Raw genomic sequence first — 22,190 nt, 5'->3', positions numbered from 1 at the left:
TAAGAATGATTTTGATATTTTGCATAATGCAATCAGGGATTCGAGACGAAAAATGTTCCTGTACTATAGTTTTTTCAGAAATACTATAATTTTTACCCTTTTGTACCTTAATCAACATAGAAGAAGATGGCGACACTGGGCGGTGTGTAACTAACAAAACTGTATACTGTTATCATGCAGATAAATTCAGGGCAATCAAAATGACAGTGAGCTCTATATCGTCGCTTAAGAAACAACACCGCGGAAGTCAATTAAGTAATTTAGTAAGGAAATAACTTTTCATACGAAACAGAATTAAATGAAAATGAATTCAATTCTACTTAAAGATGGCTAAAAGTATTAAAAGAATGCATTGGCATCGTGTTCTGATATATTCTAAAAGTTTCAAATGTCTAGCTAGTCGGGAAGTTAGTTAAAAATCGATTGCAAGATTTGTACTGGATAAACAACCACAGGACAAACAAGAATACGAGCTAAGAAAAACGTGGTAAAATACAAAGTTTGTTTGTTCCATCCAATTTTGAATTTTTTACTACATATTAATACTATCAATAACGTTTCCCTATTTTGGATTCAATTTTAATTTAGTGTTCTTTTGTTTGACCTTTACTCGTATTAGAATTATTTTCATATTGCCATATTGTATTACACAGATATTTTAATATTAAAAAGATAATTACTTATTTTTTTTTTTAAATATCTAAGATAAATGTATCCACGAAGCAACCCTGTGCGAAGCCGGGGGGGTACTTCAGCTTGTATCTAATAAGAATAACGTTAGGTGACTTGATTTCATGTTTTTCTTTCTTATCATCATCAGCCTGAATCTATCCACTGCTGGATCAGGCCTCTTCAAGCCGCTTCCACTTCTCTCGGTCCTGTGCGTTGTGCTGCCATGTACTTCCGCAGAACTTTATCATTTCATCGATCCAGCGGCCTCTAGGTCTACCTTGTGGACGTTTCGTACCTCTAGGATACCACTGGATGACTAAGTTTGTCCAACGATTGTCTCTTCTTCGAGCTATTTGTCCAGCCCATCTCCATTTGAGGCTTTTGATGAAATCTATTACATCGCAAACCCTTGTCTGCTTCCTTATCCACTCATTCCTCTTTTTGTCCTTTCGCGTTATGCCCAGCATGCACCTCTCCATACCACATTGTGCTACTCTAAGTTTCTGGATCTCTCTTTTACTTAGGGTCCATGTTTCACACGCATATGTGATTACGGGAAGCACACACTGGTTGAACACTTTGCGCTTTAGGCTTTTTTCTTATATCCGATCAAAAATAAGCAAAAACTTGAACATGACCGTTTTCAGAAATCTGTGTTTCTTATGTCAAATCATAAATTTACCTCGAAAATGGTTACTGTTGCAACTCCTTACAATACAAAAAGGAGGCGCACTGACATAAACACTACGCTGTGTGTTCTACCAAGCTTTCATAAACTATGATAGGCATAGTATGCATGAAGTACTTAAATCCTAATTAACTAAATCTATTGAAAGATCACTCCACCTCCGCTGTATGTGAACTACCATTAATTCATAAACTATGATGGGCATAGACATGCATCAAGTAAATGCTAATTAACTAAATCTAGTGAAAGATCACTCCACCTATTAGTGTATGTAAAGATGCTATATCTGTAAAATTATTAATTTGTGTACATAGATTATTTTCAACTACCAGGTACATAATATAGAATAACAGTTGAGATTGATTAGACTAAGAACTAACTTCAGCAATAAAGAAAGTTATAAGTAACGTACAGTGAAACATACCTGTCTTTTCCTTGATCTCGCACAGCACCGAAAACAGGGCTGGCTTCATTCTGTGACAGTTCAAAGTGTGTTTACGAGCTTGAGCTTCATCCAAGCTCTGGTCTGTAATATTCATGATCTGCTGGAGAATCTCTCCGATGTCCTGCTTTCTGGCTTCTCCATCTCCCGGCGGAGCATCTCCTTGCGACAAGCCATATCCCTGCGGAGCCATAAGCCCGCCGTGCCCCATCATTCTACTGGGATCGTCCATTTTTCGCGCACAATATTGCCATAAGATTTGCTAAACAATTTGTATCGAATTCGGCCCGCACGATATAACCCGTTTTAAATTAAAAACAATCCTTTCAATCCGCTAGCTTTCAGCTTTGGCGTCCCATGTATAAAATGGCCGATTCTTTGTGCTGTCAAATCAACATTACAAAAAAGAAAACAAATAATTAAAATTATAGCTGTCTCTTATTTTGGAGTTTTAGATACGGTTCATATTTCATGATAGAAAGAGAGCAAGGATATCAAACTACCGCACCCTATTATTTCATATGCAACACATAAAGTGTGGATTTATTTGTGCACTAAAAAATGTCAATCTAATGTAAAATCTCTCTATAACGAACTTATGCAGAAGATTTCAATAATTATTTATAAACGGAATAACCTTTTAACGAGTAATTTTGTAAATATTGGCGTACATTTAATAGAAAACGAAACAAAAATATTTCGCAGTTGATTTTTTTTATCGAATTATGAAAATTTGTATGATCCCTTCAAAGAGGAATGTACGTGTCACTATTATGAAAAGAGCATGTATGCTGTGTTCTCTACGCATTGTATGGCCCATGACAATACCCATCTTAGATTGATATTTTTTTTTCCTACCTCTTCTTTTCACTGAGACCTTGTGAGGTCTGAGAGGCAGACCTCGGTTTCCTGACTATTATTTCTAGGGTTGGGTCTTGTAAGTACATTAATGCCCTTTTCCGCATGTAATCTGGCTAAGTATTGAGCTGTTGAATTTACATTTACCTTCGCTTTTCAAACAAGTCTTTCGAGGGAAAACAGTTAAGAAAAACCCTCTTCCGAATATTGTCCTTATGGGTCCAACAAACAAAAAGTTCATCCTTTAGCGGGATGTTCGGCTTGAAATTATGATCTTGTGTGGATCATTTTATAAAATAAAAGATGTTCGCCCAGTCCCTAGGGGGTATACCCCGTTTTCTATTTTCCACAAGTTTAGCTCTCACCTGGGCTTTGAGCCCGAGTCTCATTCTGATGTACATTCTAAAGCTACCTAGTTTAACTCTTAGGGCTTCCAAACATTCTTTTACCTCTACCGCTAGACCCTGGAAGGGATCCGGCGGGGTCAGAGTACTGCCGGCCGCATCCGCTATGGAAGAGGTACCTGTAATTGAATGAGGAGGGGGTGGATCATCAGGATTTGGAGAGTCAGGGGGCATCATCTTATGACGGAGCCTAGCTTCCTTGATATTGAAACATGACCGGTATTTATGTTATGTTATGCCGGCGCTCCATTGGCACACAAGTCAGACGCAGTCTTCGGACTTTTTTTTCGCGTTGAGCATCTCAGATCCGCGAACTTTTTAATCATGTTAGAAATTCAGCTGACCTCGGTCGGGGGACTTTGTCCGCGAATTTCGAGTGCACCGCGTGGAAAAAAGTCAAATAGGTATCTTTAAATCGTCTGAAGCTTCGTTTTGGGATGAAACCCGTATTTTTTTACTTTTTGCCCATCTTTTGACATTTTGCTTTATATTATACCAAAGAGATTGAAAGACTGATCTCTTTGTATTATACAAAGTCTTCCAATCTCTTTGGTATTATACCTATTTTGAATTTAAAAAGATGGCAGCACTAGTGAGTGCTTTCTTGACAACTCAGCTCAGCTATTATTTTTATGTATATTATCTATGGTCAGAGTACATCATAGATAAGAGTACATCGAGAATCGAGATCGAATACTATTGAAGCTATGGCTGTGTTGACGTTTTTGACATAAACTATGCACTTGTTGAAGTGAAATGTGAAAGCTGTTTTTATTGTAATTGTGTTATATAAATATGCGACACACGTATTATATTGATGTAAAATATTAAATATCTTTGAGGCCAACATCCTTCGTCAACTTTTCACGGAAACCTTTCCTGATTAAGGTATGTTATTAGATTTGTTTATCGTCAGAAAAAAATCGTTTACATCAAAGTGCATTAATATGTTATCGCCCTGAGCCAATCAGCACTTTGTTCTATAATTTATCAGTTACTCTGCTACTATAAATAAATGTTATCACTGCGTGATAGAAGTATGCAACAATTATTATATTTTAGATTCTGCACTTAGGTAGGTACCTATCTGTCTTTGCACTGACATACGTACTTATTATTCTTTTCCAATTTAGGCTACAGAATGTTTTCTGTACTAAGTCGTCTGACGAAGCCTGGGGAAGGAAAGAAGTCAAATGCTCCAGCGCCAATGTCATCGGCTCTACAGAAGAAATTTGCACGTGGGGTTAATTACAATAGTAAGCATATTGTATAGTATCTACCTATAAACTTATTATTTTTTCATATTATGGAGGTTTTCATTATTTATCAAAGTTCTTTTTTAATATTAACATAATAGCGCCTGTACACGTGCATGGATTTACTACTGACAGTACGTATTATCGCGGCCATAACAAGAAAATGTACGTATACACATGTATTATCCTGCAAGTTGCAAGATTGCATGCATGAATGAAAAAAGTTCGGAAGCTTCTGAAATTCACGCGACAGTTGGATTTGTTCGATGCCTGCGCAGTAGAACCATAGTGGCAAACCTGCCGGGAAAAAAATGAACTACATCGCGCAGAGACTCATTTTGAGGTTCACCGACTTTTACGACTGTCAAATAGTACCATAAAATGACAACATCACGTCTTGCTTACTCTTGAAGAATGAGATTGGGGATGCAGTCAGCACTTTCACGTGTAAACAGTTATTGTCACGATAGTTTAAAATACTCACTATTGGTGCATGTAAATTCATGCACATGTACAGGCGCTTTAATGCTGATTGTCGCTTCAATCTCATTTTTCAAGTGTCAGCAAGTCGCTTTTCTTGTTGTTAGGTAGGTTTCTTTGACCCTAAAGGGCCAAAATGTATGTTTTCTTTTTCTTACACCCTCAATAAAGTATCATTGAGAAATACATTGTTACATGTGAGGTGCAAAATGGGTGAGGCAATATTCTGCAATTTGTAGAGATGTACCTGATAATATGCATATTTCACAGCGCACTTGGTATTGCGAAGCCTAAACATTAATATCTGGTCTCCGTAGTGTCACTCACTCAACAACGTATCTCGTACTCACAAATCAATAGTAATAATGTAGACCATATTGAAATCAAACGCACCTAACAATAATTACAACTTTCATCATCCCATACTTCGCACTCTTCATATAAAGATATGTGGATCCCCATTGGACTAGAACTTGTCATTTCTCGACTTTTTTCATTTCTCAAGACTAAAGAATTCTCAAAATCAGGCATATTTCCTTTCTCGAGAATTTGGGATCTGTTTTTTGATTTCTCGAGAAATCATCATTATTACAAAATTACGAAAAATGAAAAATTAATTCAAATTCTCAAATTTAACAAATTCCGATCGCAATGAAAGTCAAGAAAGATCTCAGACCAATAATTGTGTCGAGACCTTTTATTAGCTCTTTCAACTATATGATTTAATCGGATGTGGATGAAAGGTCAATCGAAAACAAAAATTCATTTATGTACCTACTTGTTTTATGGATACCGTTACCAAACCTTGAATATCAACTTTTCCCATCCAAAAATTCCGATAAAATGTATTAATTCCTCATCAGTGGCAATTTTGTCTGGGAAATGCTTTTTAGCCATTCACTCAACTCATTAACCATGCTCTGGATGGCCAGTTTGCCAGATGGCCAATTCAAACCTACAACCATGGATTCAGTGGCGATTATTCTGTCACTTTCTCACCACGGACGCTGAGAAATGCCAAATGACAATTTAAAAAAGTATTGACCGAGATTTTTTTTTAATCAAAAATCTAGATAATTTTGAATTAAGATTTTTTAATTGAATAAATGCTCACTCAATTTTGGGTATAATAGCTTCCAATGTCTTTCGTTTCTAGTGAAAATATTGATCAAAGGAGACAGAAATGTGGGCAAATCATGTCTTCTGCAGAGACTGCAGGGTGGCCCTTTCATCGAAGAATATCGACCCACCGACCAAATACAGGTCGCTCCAATTCACTGGGCATATAAGGCGACAGATCACATTGTCAAAGTGGGTACATAATTGTATTTTATCATAAGTCAATTTTTAATAATATATTTAATGATTACATAAAATTAATTTGTTTCACTTTGTCAGGTGGAAGTATGGGAAGTAGTAGACAAAGGGCGCGCTAAAAAGAAAGGTCAACTCGGCCTCAAACTTGATAATGCATCTCTCGGGAATTCTGCCGATATAATGGATCCTCCGCCATTAGATGCCACATTTCTGGATGTCTACAAAAATGCTAACGGAGTTATACTGATGATGGACATCACTAAGCCATGGTAGATAATGTTTTATATGAAAGGAACACTTTTATGTTTTTTAATAAGTAATAGTAAGTCGCCCCAGTCGGCCGCTTGCTGCCAAATTAAACATAGCTTAGGATAAACAAATTTATTATAAAAATGTTACCAACCCAATTACTATGGGGATTTCGATTATCCCGCACGATTGTCAAATATTGTATGCATACAATGTAAATTCTGTCTTCAAATAAAAACATGTCGTCCACATGGTAACTCACCCTCATTGCCCTCTCGAAGGCAATCTGAAGTCCACACACATTACAATCCAAATGTACTTTACCGATTAAGTCACCTGTACACTTTAGTATTGTTGAGTTAGTAAATATAGAAAATTTTATATTCTCCACGTTGACGGCAGTGAATGCTTTATTTGTAAATAAATCTCGCTTTGGTTATTTGCCAACCAATTTATTTTTCAACATGGACATCATTTTTCATTTACATAAAAACTTTATCTCCATAAATCTCTCCAAATAAATCTCAACGTGTGTGTGAATGAAGCTACAATACGAGATCGCTTCATATAGTCAAGCTGTAGAAGCCTTTCTCAAGATCACTTTCACATATAAAAGCTCTATCTGTATCAGTGGCGAAGACTCCATAGGTACTAGCAATTAATTGTATATTGACATATTTAACCTTTTCTATGTCTCACGATATTGCTATGGCAGTATCTGACAGGCCGCAGATTTTTAATGACACACGTTGAATGTAGAGCGAAGCTCTTACTAAAATCACTGTAATACCGATGATCTGTGGCTTAGTACATTTTTCATAATTATTCAAACAGATGTGACCGTATGTTAAATTTTTAGATTATGTAAATCAATCAACAGTGGCTAGTAATTTGGGTTTAAAGTCGGACGAGATAACTCGCGAAATTTGTAAGTGCGGCCTGTCGATCACAGCCTCATAGAGTGAGAAAACTCGCTGAAGGCATATAACTGGTTAAATAATCACGTATATTTTATAAAAATTATTTTATTTGCGACGTCTATTGTATATGTAGGAATGTATTAACTATAAATATACTTATACAGATTTCAGCGCAACATCTGTCTTTAATGTATTTATTGGATTATTCGCCGAGGAGTGCCAATGTTTTTATGTATGGATCACGTGACTCAGTATGTCTGTCGCAATGTATGCAATACGATAGCTCCAATGGCTAAGCCTAAAACACTACAGCTTTGTCCAAAATAATTAATAATTAGATAATTTAAAAAAATAGTTTCCATAATTTATAATATAATAAAAAATAATTTTATCTAATGATTTTTATACGTAATTATACCTGACAAGTGTGCTCTTTTTCTCTGATGTCCACAGCCTACCTCTTTCCAAAAATCACCCTTCACCATTGATATGTATAGAAGAATGAGAACATCTTTAAAAGTCCTGCCATATGTTTTTTATTTGTGTTTTCAGGACATTTGATTATGTTCAGCGAGAGCTTGCTGGCATTCCCGCAGACATTCCTGTAATAATCTTGGGAAACCACTGCGACATGCATCACCACCGTCAAGTGCATCCTCACCAAATTGAGCAGATACTTGACACAGCTCGAGAAACAAGGCATGCAATAAATCTTATTTCCTTCCATGGCGCAATCTCAATCACGCTTCGTACAGGTCATAGTGAAATTTTAATTGAGAATGGTTTGATAATTAGGAAATGATAGTTGTGATGGAAAGAGTATTACTATTACCAGTGTATATTGTAAACTAATATTGACATAAACCAAAGCTGTTAATGAAACTGGAACCGAACCCCGAGAACTCTATAATTTATTATTTTGGAACCGGAACTGGAAAATTTTATTCAGAATCGGAACCGGAACTCTTTTAACATATCAGTGTTCTGAACGTTCCATTATTTGATTTTATTTAAGTAATATTTATAGATATAAGACAGTTCCCAACGGTCAAACATATTATTCATTATTAAAATTTTTTACATTTACTTTTTGATACTAGATGAAGAATGTAAATTAAGTTTTAAAAAAGTCATACAAAAATGATTACGAAGACGTTGTAATTGAAATAGAAACTGTATTTTCTCTATATTATGATATAATATCCGTGTATGGTGTGAATATGTTGATAAATCTAAAAACATAAATTCTCAGGGCAGCTATTTGTATGCTTAGCTTTCTGTGGCTCTGATGAAAACATGCTGAATAATGATTTATTTTATACAGTTATTTCGTAATGAATTTTTTTAATATTCGTTTGTTGGTATTCTTCATAGGAGTGGGTCCGTAAGATACGCAGAAGCATCGATGAGGAATGGTTTTGGACTGAGATTGCTTCATCGGTTCCTCAGTGTTCCTTTTCTTCAACTTCAGCGAGCTACACTCTTGTCACAGCTGACTGTCAATCAACAGGAAACTGACTCAGCACATGTGGAGCTTGACGAGTTCCAGGTATACTATTTAGGACTATTTTCTTTCATTGTCCATGTCCCATCCTTAGGTGGAGCATTTGGACCCATGCGGCAGTGGAAAAGGGTAACTGAAAAAAAATTCTAAGCCAGCCATATTTACGGGACTTGAATTAGAATTTTGTTTCATCTTCATCATTATTTGAACATAAAATATTCTATTTTACTTTTTTATAATAGATATTACTAAAAACAATGATGCCCAACTGTGATTCGAACTTGGGCTAAAAATCTACATTCTCAATAGTTGAGATTCATAATCAAGAATCTCAACTTAAGCATTGAATTCGGCACGTGTAAATTAATGTACCAAAATGTAGTGTAGAGTCCGTATTTTCTTTATGCTGGCGTTCACATTACGTCGGTCGCGGACGGAAAGCATTGTGTCATCGCGTTCGACTGTTTCAAGTTTTCAATGGGAGGGAACGTATATATCTCTATGCATATGTATGTTTTGTATGTGTGAATTACTCCAAATTCATCGGAGCCTGCCTTGCTAGACCTTTCATTGTATTAGTTTATGCAATATCTGGACACATGGAAGAACATGGCTTTTGGGTATAAATCCAGTATTATTTTTTGAACTCTACATCACCAGACATGTTGGCACAGCCATCGTATCCTTGTCCAACCAACATATATGCAGATCTAATCCAAAATCCTGTACCATCTTTAATAATATTATGTTGGATAAAGGTTGCGCAGCTAAATCCGATAGAGCAGAATAGACCATAAATTCTTTATGTATTTTGAAAATGTTATTATTAACTTTGTACAGGTATCGAATTGTACCTGTATGTATTTGTGTACCTGTAACTACTGTTTGTGATGGACGCTCCACTGTCGAATCCCGCCGCCTGCGAGGTGCGTTCAATCATTTGCTTTCTCAACCAGGAGAGAGTCCACCCTGTTGAAATTCATTGTTGTCTCACATCCATTTATGGTAATGTGATGAACCAACGCAATGTCAGGAAATGGTGTGCCGAGTTTTCAAGTGGTAGAACGACTGTTCTTGATGAGAAGGGGAGGGGAAGGAGGTTCTCAATTGGTGACGTTTTGTTGAAGAAAATTGATGATAAAGTTCGTGAAGATCGCTGTCTGACAGTCTGTGAGCTCGCAATTTTGATCCCAGATGTCAGTAACTCTACCATACAAACGATTTTGAAGGAAAAATTGGGGTATGCAAAGGTGTGTGCTCGTTGGGTGCCCAAAATACTGACGGAACTTATAAGCAAAATTGTGTGAAAAGCAGCGCTCAGGTTTTTTTGGACCGTTTTTCCAACCAAAGCGAGTCTTTTTTGGAATCTATCGACACCGGCGACGAAACATGGGTTCACCACCTAACCCCAGAGTCAAAAACGCAATCAATGATATGGCGCCACCCCTCTTCACCTCGCTCCCGAAAATTTCGTCAGACAATCTCAAGCCGGAAAATCATGGCAACCTTGTTTTGGGATCGAAAAGGCGTTATACTTGTCGATTTTTTGCCTCAAGGGACAACCATCAATGCCGATCGTTATAGCCAAATGTTAAAAAACCTCCGAAGGGGTATCCAAAGGCGTGGATAGCTGACCAAGGGCGTGTGTTTGTTGCACGACAACGCTTAGCCCCACACAGACAAGCGCATCGATCATAACAAGGACTACGTCGAAGAATTTTATAGTGGGGATATGTACCTAAAATGTCATATGCATTTTTTGTAAAAATAAAATTGACCTGATTTTTAAAATAATAAAGGTCTTTAACCTGTTCTATGCCGGGAGGTATTAGTATGGCCATATACGGAGGGCCGCGATTTTCTTTGAAAAAATAAACCTTAGTAAATATACTTTATTTAGCATTATATTAATACTATATCATATAAACTTAATTAATAACCAAATTAATACACGATGTGTCCATTTACGCCGTCATTTATCGAAATAAATCAAACTTAATGTTTCATAAAACGTCAGGGTTGTCACAACACTTACATAGTAGAGATGAGAACGTGATTATGTATGAGAAGTAATTCTGCAATATAGCTTCATATGCACTGGGAATCAAAACATCTTGTTCCTCTTCATCAAAATCACTGTCATCCGATTCAACAGTGAGGCCTGTTCGGCATTTTCTGATGTACTTTGTGTTCCTTCCATTTTGAGTAGAGAAGTATTACACCATGATCCTAAGAGATGTCTCTGTATGGGCAATGTGTTTGAATTATTCAAAACATTGACCATCTTTAAGCAGAATTGAATTCATTTTCAGTTAATTTTGTTTTGTATGTTTCGGAAAAAATTCGTTAAAAGTAATATTTACTACTCACTATTATTGGTTGCTAAGTGGGTGCTCTACTGGGTAGTCTACTTATATGTTTTTATTTATTTTATTAGAATTCCGAAGAATCAGACTATGCTGCATTCCTAGAGAAACTGGCCTCAAAACGACGTCAAGAAATATCCGGAGCCAGTATGTTGCCGAGACTATCAAATGACAAGTCACCTTCCATCGTACTGGGTGGCGGGAAACCAATCATCCCACCTAATGTTAACCCATTAGTAAGTGTATCTTTATGTTTTTTTTGTATTATTAAAACTTCTTTAGTAAAAAAACTTGTCCCTTCTTCAAGCTAGTCATCTCCCAAGTTTTCCCAAGTTGCATTTTTCGTATTCTGTTACTAGATGCTACCAATAGCATAAGGCTAAGCGTATACCAGCGTGCAGACGACACAGTCGGCAGTGCACAGGGCAGTGGAAATAAAAATAACGCACAGCGACCTGTGCTGGCAGTACCACAAGCTGCCCTACGCTATGCGGACTGCGTCGTCTGCACGCCAGCATATGCTTAGACGTCACTTCCCCTTATGAGACATCTCAAATCAAATCTGATAACAAATAATGATTCATATCGCATAAAATGTATTGTTTATTTCTCAGGCTAGTTCAAATATTGGTGTGTCTCCAAATAAACCCTTCCTTGGCTCAGTACCGCCCGTTCAAACGGCGAGCATACCGACAGCAGCCAAGAGCCCAGTCCACCCTCAAATGAAACCTGTCAAAGCTACAACTGTTCAACCTTCACCAGTAAAATCGGAGACAACAGAAGGTAGAAAAAGGTTTGTTGATCAATTTTATTATCATTAAACACACAGTTTGGAACAGCCCCAGAAAAATGCACATTCCAGGCAAAACAAATTGTTAATGATTTTATATTTACCAATTCAACTATACTAAAAATGTTATGGAATCGCAATCAAGTGATGTAATACAATATTGTACGACGGTATATTAATCAAAATAATACTTACTGTGATTCGGTGGCGAAGGGTGGAGGTAAGCTGTGGAGAACCGGGATTTATGCCAAATAAGTAAGTATGATTGACTAAGTTAACCCTTTCAAAGCGTTAGGTTAGGATAGTACAGTAAATAAAAAATACAAACAATCAATAAATCGTAATTAATACATTGGACGCTAAAGACGCGCCTAGCGCGTAACGATTAGGTGACTATTCGATATAATTAGCATGCTTTTTAAATGTGGTAATAAAAAAGTAATTATCTAGTCAGCAGACAATGTGTTAATGTCAGTCAAACATACACAAATAGAGACTCAAAAATCATTGACATGTTTAAAAATGGTTATGACCGAACCTAATATTTAATGCACTCTAAAAATAAACATTCGTTGGCTAAATCTGATAAGAAATCACGAACAAGAGTGTTTCATAGAAAAAGTGCAGGCTTACCCGAGTGCTGCCATGACATTTGCGAATTGGCACTGGACAAGTGCGTCGATGACAGATGATAAACACTTCAGTTTTCTTATAGTCTACCCAAACCGCTTAATAAATTTCGACAAATATTTATTTACACCCCATTTTTAAATATTATTATTAGTTTGTTTTGATAATTAATTATGACACTATACCTACACTAACCAGAACAAATAAAATCAACATCAATGTTCTACGTAATTATATTTTTTTAGCACTTAAAAATTTCAATAATTAAGCTTTTTATGATATGTATTGTCTAAAACAGTGCTCCGCAACCGGTGCGCCGTGAGACGATGCTAAGTTGCTAAGTGTGACGGTGCATTGCTTCAAAAAAAAACACAAATAATTTTCTATATTATACAATACAGTACTCTCTCAGTAATCCGCCACCCCAAAAACCAGACAAGTGTCCAATTAGTGAAAGCGGCGTATTATAGTGCATACATACAAAATATGGTAAAAATTATAACAGGTATTTCGTAAAAATACGAGGTGCATGCTGGGCATAACGCGAAAGGACAAAAAGAGGAATGAGTGGATAAGGAAACAGACAAGGGTTTGCGATGTAATAGAGTTCGCTAAAGGCCTCAAATGGAAACGGGCTGGACATATAGCTCGAAGGGATAATCATTGGACAAATCTAGTCATCTAGTGGTACCCAAGAGGTACAAAACGTCCGCAAGGTAGACCTAAAGGCCGCTGGATTGATGAAATGATAAAGTTCTGCGGAAGTACATGGCAACGCAACGTACAGGACCTAGAGAAGTGGAATCAGCTTGGAGAGGCCTTCATCCAGCTGTGGATAGAAACAGGCTGTTGATGAGGATATAATATAAGCAGTTTTTTAAAGCTTTACGTCATAATTGGTTTTTTATTTAGCACAACTTATAATTCTGAAGAAAAATAAACGAAAGTTTTTATTTATTCAACTTTGAACCTCCCTGTCTTGCTTTAAATAGGTATATGTTTTTTCTTTTCTGTCTTAAATCATATTAAAGCATCTTTTTTTATTTATGTTCAAAAAATCAAATGATTTAAACAAATAATTCTTTTTGAGTTATTAACACAATGCTTACGGTGCCTTTTAATTAATTTTGTAATTAACGTGTTAATTTGCATTTGAAAAGTAATTAGCAAAAACACAATTTTGTGCGGCCCGTAAGCTATGGGTTAATATTTGATTTTTGTCAATTCAATTCAATTTTGTATTCTATGTACAAAAATAAAGTCGGTCACCAATGGGTTAATACTGATTTGAATTCTTGACATTAGATGAAACTGATCCTTTTAAGTGAAATAACATTATTATTTAATTGATGTAATATTATTGTTTTAGTATGTCCCCTTCAGCGTCGATGAACTCAAAGATAGACGACGGTCTCGAAGATTTCTGCGCTGGCGTTCTTGATCATAGCTTTTTGGACGACCTCTCTCCGGGTGGAAGGAGTCAATCTGATGGAAACTCTGTGCCAAATTTTATCAACTCCAACAAACAACATAGCTTAGATAGCGATAGGTAAGTTTTTAATTGAAATTATTTATTTTCATCAAGGCTGCTTCCATTAGGTTTTCAACATTATACCATAGGTAATTTACCAAGTTATACCACAAGTAACCACCCAAAAGATTTTCAACAATGAGTTGAATGAAAAAGGATATATCCACTAGAGGTGGGAAAACTGGTCGATTTTGAAGACTAAGTATACTTACTACCAGTATAAAAAAAATACTTGGTATCGAAACTTGTTCCAAAATACTTACTAATATTTGGGATATTATATAGAATGTTTGGCGTGCAAAGCTGTGTCAGTGCTTTTTATAAGCCATTTTTACACGAATTATTTATATAATTATTATCCATTTACACAATCACGCATAAAATTTGAATTCAGTTTATAAGTTCCAATTATAACAATAAAAAATCGAGAAACTCAACGTGACGAAACCAGATAGACGCGTAAATACTTATCAGTCTCATACTCAACTGGAACTTGGTAGAAAGGGAGAGCAATGACAGTTGAGTATATCACGGCTCGACATAATATGTGTATTATGCTATCTCGCTCGCGCGCATTTAATGTCAATAGTATTGAAAGTCTACCAACGGTACCAACTAGCGAGTCACGGCTATGATCTCATCGTATGCGTTCGAACTTCGAACAAATTTATTGGGCCACACGTACCGAGTATGGGTAGTATGCCGAGACTTGAGTACACAAACTGGTGACAGTATTTCTAACTCACCTCTAGTATCCACTGAACAATTGGCCATCCAAAACCTTTCAGATTTTATTGTATTTTTATAACAGCAATCGTAACCAAACTTGCCTGTTGATATGTAGTAAGTATATTAATTATAGCTAAATTTTTCTCGCTTATGAGTTTTGCCTTTCTCACATGTGAGTTGGGTCCGCACTGCACTATCATGGAAGTTATAGACAAGATTTTTTAGAAAAACACCTATTGACATTGATGACCATATTGAAGCAATACCCAATACATTTTACCCCATTGTTCATTATGAATCCATATAAACATGTATTCACTTTCGAATGATATACAAAAGTTAATTATTTTTGTAGTTGATAGGTTGCTTTCTGCATAAACATTCAGAAATAATTTTTATGTCTTATTTTTATAGTGAAGGAGAATACAGTGCCAATCCTCTGGTGGTCGGAGTTCAGGATGACCTCGATTCAGCTGACGAAGAAGACATTCCTCCCCGGAAGCAGCCCTCGTCCAACAGTGACAGCTTTACTCTTAACGAAAACATTACCAAAAACTCTTCCAAGACTGCCAAAATACTGCAACTCAACTCACCGAGCACCAATAATACAATACATGAAAATATAAGCTCGTACACTCCTTCGGAGAAAGTTTTCACGCCTTTTAATGAGTTCCAAAATAATTTGAGGCCAGACATAAATGAAGTCAGCGATATTGTGGATGCCAATATGGAAAAAAATGCATATGTTATGGAAAAGTTCTCTCTTTACGATGGCAACATGGTGGACAGGCCGTCGGATGATGATATTTATGATAGTGGACCTGAACTGATGACTACAAATGCTTACGGAGTAAATTCCATGTGGCCAATTGATGCCAGCATCAGAAGGTCTCCTGAAGGTAATATTGATATGAATTATTTTTTCCGTTCACTCACACCGGAGTAGTGACAGAGCGCCCACTGTTAAGGCCACGGTGTGCGGCTTTGAATCCTGTATCTTAGAAAATACACATGTTGTTTTTCAGTGTGTGTTTGATTCGGAGACCCAATGGGTTCAACGAATGACTAACACGTATGCCTCCTTAAGAAAAGTAAAATACCATTATATATACAAACTTCTGTGCTTAAACTGTTTAAATATTATTTTAGGCGGTGAAGATGTTTCTCCAGATGCTGAGATCAAAAAAGAGAAAAAGGTATCCAGTCAATTTTTATGATGTACCATTAACCCGATCGGCGCGTTAAGTTTCCATACAAAAGATGTGCTGTCCGCGGTAGGTTTTTCGAAATGTTATTCTTCGCTGTATTATAATAAATACGGCAGTTAAAAATTGTGGCTACAACTGTTATCATGCCTAGATACATAAGGATCCATGTGCCACACTAAAACACATAATAGAGTGTTGAATTTAGCTGTGTTTACTTTAACAAAACTACTGTATTGCTTTGTTCGGATAAACTCTGTAGCCTTTTTCGATGACAAAGCACTTGACTTCAAAACAAGTGCGCCGATGAAGACAATTAATCACTGACTAATTTTATTTTACTCGTGTTAAAAACGCCATAAAAATTATTGAAAATAATAGCTTTTATTGGTGACTTATGAATTATTGTTAATTAGTGTAAGTTTTATTGATGACAAATCCATTAAAATTGGATGGTAGTCACCAGTTTTATTTCGTGGCATAGATTGTGTCAGCATTTTACATGTTTTATGGGCCATTATAATTTAAGCGTAAAGGTGAGTCCACACTGATTGAAAATATTATAATAATTTTTTTGTTTTTTTTTTAGTGAAACTTGGATTTTGTAGATTACTTTTCAGTTTTATTGAGCATTGTGTTATGTTAGTGATTGTCATTTTATGTTTTGTAAAAAAAACAATATTTATTTTTTAAATTGCGTAAATTTTTCCAAGTGCTATAAAAACTTTTTTTTGGGTAAGGTTTTAAAAATTTATAAGCATTAAATTGTACGCGAAGATAATATGTAATATAGTTGAAAAGTCAATATTCCATGATTTATATTTTATACCTACCCGTGTGTGTTTTTTTAGCAAAAAATTATACGTTTTATATATTCCTTCATAGTAATTCGTAATTTATTTATAAAAATTGCAATCCTCTAAAATATAATAATATATATTTTTTCATTCCGTGTGGACGCATCTTTACTAAATATTTACGACTTTCAATAATGAGCTCGATTTATGACTTTGAAACAATTAGGGAGACACATGAGTAATAAATGACATAATCCAGAACACAAGTTCAAGTACATTTTTAGAAATATTACGACAAATTTCTTTTCGTTTTTTGGTTGTCTTTTTCGTATTCCCGCACATGATGTAAAAATCGCGGTGAATTCAACTTTACACGGTAAATACTCGGCGCACACTCAACTCGAATGAAATATATTTTGTATACCTACTGCGCAGCCGCGAAAAATACCGCGTAGATTTGAACTGATGCAATCGGACCGGCGAATCTCGATAGATCGAAGGGGTTCGAAAGATCGATGTTTATGAAATTAAAACAACATATTTTTGACAGAGTTATCGATATGGTGGTACGAACACGAATCAGAGCATTTTTCAATACAAAAATTAATACTATGCGTGAAGTATTTCCTACTTTACCGACATTTCAATTTTCGATATCAACAGTTGCGACATCCGCCCAGTATCAGAGCTTATGTAAAAAACAACATATGTCCCATCCGCGGCGATCGGGTTAAGAGCCGAGCCACACCGGGCGACTCTGGTCTCGAGACCAGACCGATGCATGCAGTTATATGGAGCATGCCACACCTGGTCGCCCCGTAGTCGCGCAAGCAATAAAGTCGGGTGACCAGTAAAATCTCGTTCGTGCGCTCTGTCTGGTCTCCCGGTCTCTCTGGTCGGGCGATCGGTATCGATGTATGAAAACATATAACTATGTATTGTGCGCTGCCACACTGGGCGACCAGTCGCCGGCAGCCACGCCGCGGATAGAACGTATTTTTGCATACTTGCGTGTACATTCATTATTATTATTATTATTGGCTGCCTCTCTGGTCGCCGGCAAGTCACCCGAGTAAATCGCCCGAAGAGACCAGTTGCGCGACTGGTCTCGCGACCAGAGTCGCCCGGTGTGGCTCAACACTAAATGTTGATTATTTTTTTAATTATTTAATCCTTTTGATGTATGTTATTTATTTTGTTAACTGCAGCAAAATATGACTTTAATTCATTTCGGGCATTTTTATGCACACGCCTCATTGTTAAATATTCCTTTCGAATAGTCTGGGGTGGATTAGTTTATCCTGGGTCATATTAAGCGGATTGTGGATTGATTGAACCGTTTAAAAGCCTGCACTACACACTAGGTTGTAACTTGCAAGTTTAGTGTTCATTACCTAGGCCAACTTTTCCCTACCGTCTTGGATTATGAAGAGTCTACTGTATTTACAATAATGTATAATATTAACTCTTTTACTCCCAGCTGATTTAGCCTAGCATATGTGAAAACTCCCAAGCGTTTTTTGACAAAAAATCGTCGATTTAGTTTTTTTTAAATAAATAATTCTACACATCTTTTAAAAATTTGAAACTTTTTTTGTGTGTTCTCAATGGTGTATAAAGCAATAATAAGTAATAATATTGATAGTTTACATCAATAAAACAAAAGAAAAAAATAATGTATCAATATTTATTTAGAAATGAACGGATAAAACTATGTTTGAACTACAAAACAAGTGTGACAACATTTTTTTTATTTATAATTGATATATCAAATTTTATAATATAATCTATTCTTATCTAGTAACAGAAAAAAAAATAAACATATTATTATTTCTCTATGAAATAGAATTTTTATAAAGTAATCAAAAAAATCGTATAGTGTCAAGGTATTTAAGAATATTATTCAATTCACGAAATCGCAAGAGAATTCGATACAGTATCGAGGACTAACTGATATGGGAATGAAGTAATTTCAAAAAATAAGTTTTAGAGCACTAAATCATTTATAATATTTATATTCATGTATTTTTTCACCATCTTACCAAAAGTACAGTGGCATCTATTGTTAGTTCAAAAATTACAAAATACATTTTGTAATGTGATCTGATATATGAATCATAAAACAACTAAAAGAAATAACCCTCTTTGGTCTCAAGTTCGACAGCAGAGCAATTATGACTTGTGAGTTAATAGGGTATGACATAATTATAAATAATGCCGACACTGAAATAAATGTTACTCACACTCAACACACAGTGAATATAATGCTTCGTCTACACCAGACGAAATATGACGGGAAAAAATTTGGAATAAATCGTAAATTTGGTTCCAAACTTTCGGCCGATGGATCGGCCCAGATGGAGTTTTCGCATAGGTATGGTGGGCCGAATGGGAGTAAAACGGTTAAACAAGTTTCCAATTACCTATTTCCATTGTTTAAGAGTAATTGTATTTTAATATTATTGCTGAATGTCGGATCTTAACAGCCTACCTCCACCCTTCGCCACTGGCGTATAGTGCCTGAAAATGCTGAAAGGCGGAAGCCAGGTTGCAAAAAAGACTCAAATAGAATATTATATAACTTAAATCAATTATAATTTAAACAATAATAGTTATATCTTCTCATTTTATACACTTACCCGTAGACGCTAGGCTCATGAACATACGTAAAATTAATATCAAATCAAATTTTACCGCAGTTAACCAATAATAAAATAATGAACGAGGATTTATTCTATGATAAACTTTACTATTTTTATTATTGATTTTTCTTTTACTGTGATGTTACTATAATTCCATATATTTTCTATGATCAGTCGAAGGAGGACAAAAAACATAAGAAGAAAAAATCCAAAGACAAAGAGAAGGACAGAAGTGGAAGTGACAAAGAGAAAAAGAGCCATAAAGACAAGGAGAAAAAGCATAAAGAAAAGAAGCCGAAGAAGAGAGACTCTGACGAATATCTTGAGGAGTTTTTAAATGGAAAAGAGGAAGGACCTCAGCCTGCACAGGAAGCCTACGAGACATTCTAAACTGTCAATTCTTATTAATATATTCATTTCATGTTTTGCCTATTACGCTAAGAACATGACTGTACTATTATAGTTATATACAATTATTTTAAATATTTAGCTACTTATTTTGAAAATTAAGTAAATATAATTGACTCTCGCGCGTTGGCAACCTTGAAAATATTACATGACATACCAGACGGCCTGAAAATCATATTTGCCACTGCAAGTTTAACTAGCTATCACTGAGCAGACAGATCGCCAATATTGTATTTTAAAAGAATTATTGTATGATATTCAGTCATACAGTAAAGATGACAAGTTCATATTACAGTTGAACTTGGTCTCGGATGTAATGAGGAAACATTCGTTGACATTTTAGTTTACGATTTTCTCCATACATTTATTCACTTTTATAACGAGCTACTTCTCGGGTATACCGAACAAAACTGTTAATGTGTGGATCGTTTAAAAACAACATTTTCGACCTTAAGCAATAAAATCCGACCGGGCAGTTCACTAGACCGATGCCGCTGGGATTGGATTACGTTTATGACACTAGTTAAGTGTCTAAGTAAGTACCTAATTGGTGTTTTCGCCGACTACATTGAAAAAGTATCCACGCATATGGTTGAAATTGCATGTAAAAATCCAAACTTTGCGAAGTCAGTAGGTACCTACCAGCGCTGGCGGCGCAGCACTTCGTTACAATAAACAACTTCTTTTGTAGTTTATAATAAATGCCATGCTTGTATCGGAGACTTTTACGATGGTTTTTAGATTTTTTATGTTTTATGCTTATAAGAATGTGGCGCAAAAAATGTTATATAACGATATAACAAGTAATGCTTATAACGAGCAAATTCAGTCGGTCCCATCTTCCTCGTAATAACGTATAATAATAAATAAGTTTGACTGTATTTACTAATGTCACAATTTTCTCATGCTGCTTCCATGTGTTATTTTTTATCAACAATATTTTAGTTTGTAATGCCTAGTCTAGATCTCAACGTACGGCTACACCTGCAAACATTGCCATCAAATTAAATGTTGTTTGGACAGCCTACATCGTACATATTTCGCACATTAATGAAAATAACATTCAACAAGACCACAGATTGCTAATTGTCAGTATCTTTGCACATGTTTCCCATCCGCAGAAGAATAAAACGAAACATGAACACAAATAATGTCAACTTTTCTATACAAATGGTTGTTAACATACAATGTTCATCTGTTTGCATGGATGTATCTCGGTTTGGACTAGGCATAAGACATTTTCAATTTCAATAACAGACAAAGTTGGTCATGATAATAAAAATTTGTATCTGTGCAATTAGTATGGAAAAAACTATTTCCTTAATTCAACGAATAATTCACAAAATTTGAGAATGTAACATTCCTTATATTGAACATACACAATTTGAAACACCTTAGATATATACCTACTAAACACAATCTTTTTTTGCATTTCATGTAAAAATTAATTTTGTCGTAATTAGATTGGATTTCCTAGCTTAATTGATTAAACACATTTGGGCGAATCCGGTGGTTACAGGTTCAAATCCCGTCGTGGGTCATATTTTTTCAAATAATCTGAAATGATGAAAAGTCTCAAATTGTGTATGTTTAGTGTGGAAAACTTATTATTGAAAAATGAATAATGATTTGTATGAAGTATGTGCATTCATATATACGTATCTATATATTTTGTTAATCAATTACAGATTTAAACCATCCAAAATTAGATGAAATTGACAGGTGTTAAGCAGTAAGGCAGTGGTTTATAATACAAAACACAATAATCTGTGTCATTTTGGTTAGTGCTCACATGAAATTCTTGAAATGTATTATTATGAAGTAATCACGAGTGAGCAATTAATTTTCTCACGCAAAACTTTGACGTTGAAAGTGACGCTGAATTAGTTACTAATTTATGGTGGTTTGGTGACTCAGAGACAACTTTGCATGAAGAGACACCTGCCAGTATTTTCCTACTGCAATGACATCGCTAGTCTATTGTCAAAATAACTACCTATTACTTTTGTAGATTATTGATCGAATTGCAGGTTGTCAAACTGGCGTTTTTCTTAAATTTAAATACATAATAACTGTATAATTAGTATATTCTATCCTGTACGAGGTCAATTCAAAAAGTATCCAACCTTTGGCTGTAAAAAAAGACACATGGTAGTCTGAAAGCCTAATCCTCGCCATCTCGTGACTCAAATCGATTTCTTTTCAGCCAAAAATAGTACAGCAAGACACTCTCCGCAAGACCAAATCCTCACTCGGAATGGCATCAACCTGACTAGTACTCATCCCCACCTCGTCAGCAAGT

The 22,190-nt window shown here is 35.5% G+C and overlaps 2 protein-coding genes across 5 annotated transcripts in view; one reads left to right on the top strand and one right to left on the bottom strand.

Annotated features, from left to right (window-relative positions):
• The window catches only part of exd (PBX homeobox extradenticle), a 30,174-nt gene extending 27,990 nt beyond the window's left edge, over positions 1-2,184 (bottom strand). For all 4 annotated transcript variants that reach the window (XM_085947066.1, XM_085947067.1, XM_085947064.1 and 1 more), the window contains exon 1: positions 1,785-2,184. In XM_085947066.1, the coding sequence (XP_085803192.1) occupies positions 1,785-2,034 (250 nt within the window). In that variant the 5' untranslated portion in view covers positions 2,035-2,184. The remainder of the gene's footprint in view (positions 1-1,784) is intronic.
• Positions 2,185-3,737: 1,553 nt separating this feature from the next.
• LOC147071729 (rab-like protein 6) lies at positions 3,738-21,501 on the top strand. Its single transcript, XM_085947057.1, has 12 exons — positions 3,738-3,952; positions 4,198-4,320; positions 5,957-6,111; positions 6,199-6,386; positions 7,839-7,985; positions 8,661-8,835; positions 11,228-11,392; positions 11,771-11,949; positions 13,946-14,125; positions 15,251-15,735; positions 15,986-16,032; positions 19,655-21,501. Exons 2-12 carry the CDS (start codon positions 4,206-4,208, stop codon positions 19,868-19,870), a joined length of 2,052 nt encoding a protein of 683 aa, XP_085803183.1. The 5' UTR covers positions 3,738-3,952; positions 4,198-4,205; the 3' UTR covers positions 19,871-21,501.
• The last annotated feature ends 689 nt before the right edge of the window (positions 21,502-22,190 follow it).

The sequence above is a fragment of the Rhyacophila brunnea genome, unplaced genomic scaffold (genome assembly GCF_057557595.1).
Source record: "Rhyacophila brunnea isolate RB1 unplaced genomic scaffold, BYU_Rbru_1.0 scaffold_2, whole genome shotgun sequence".
Classification (NCBI taxonomy): Eukaryota; Metazoa; Arthropoda; class Insecta; order Trichoptera; family Rhyacophilidae; genus Rhyacophila; species Rhyacophila brunnea.
This window is presented reverse-complemented; position numbering and strand designations above follow the sequence as displayed.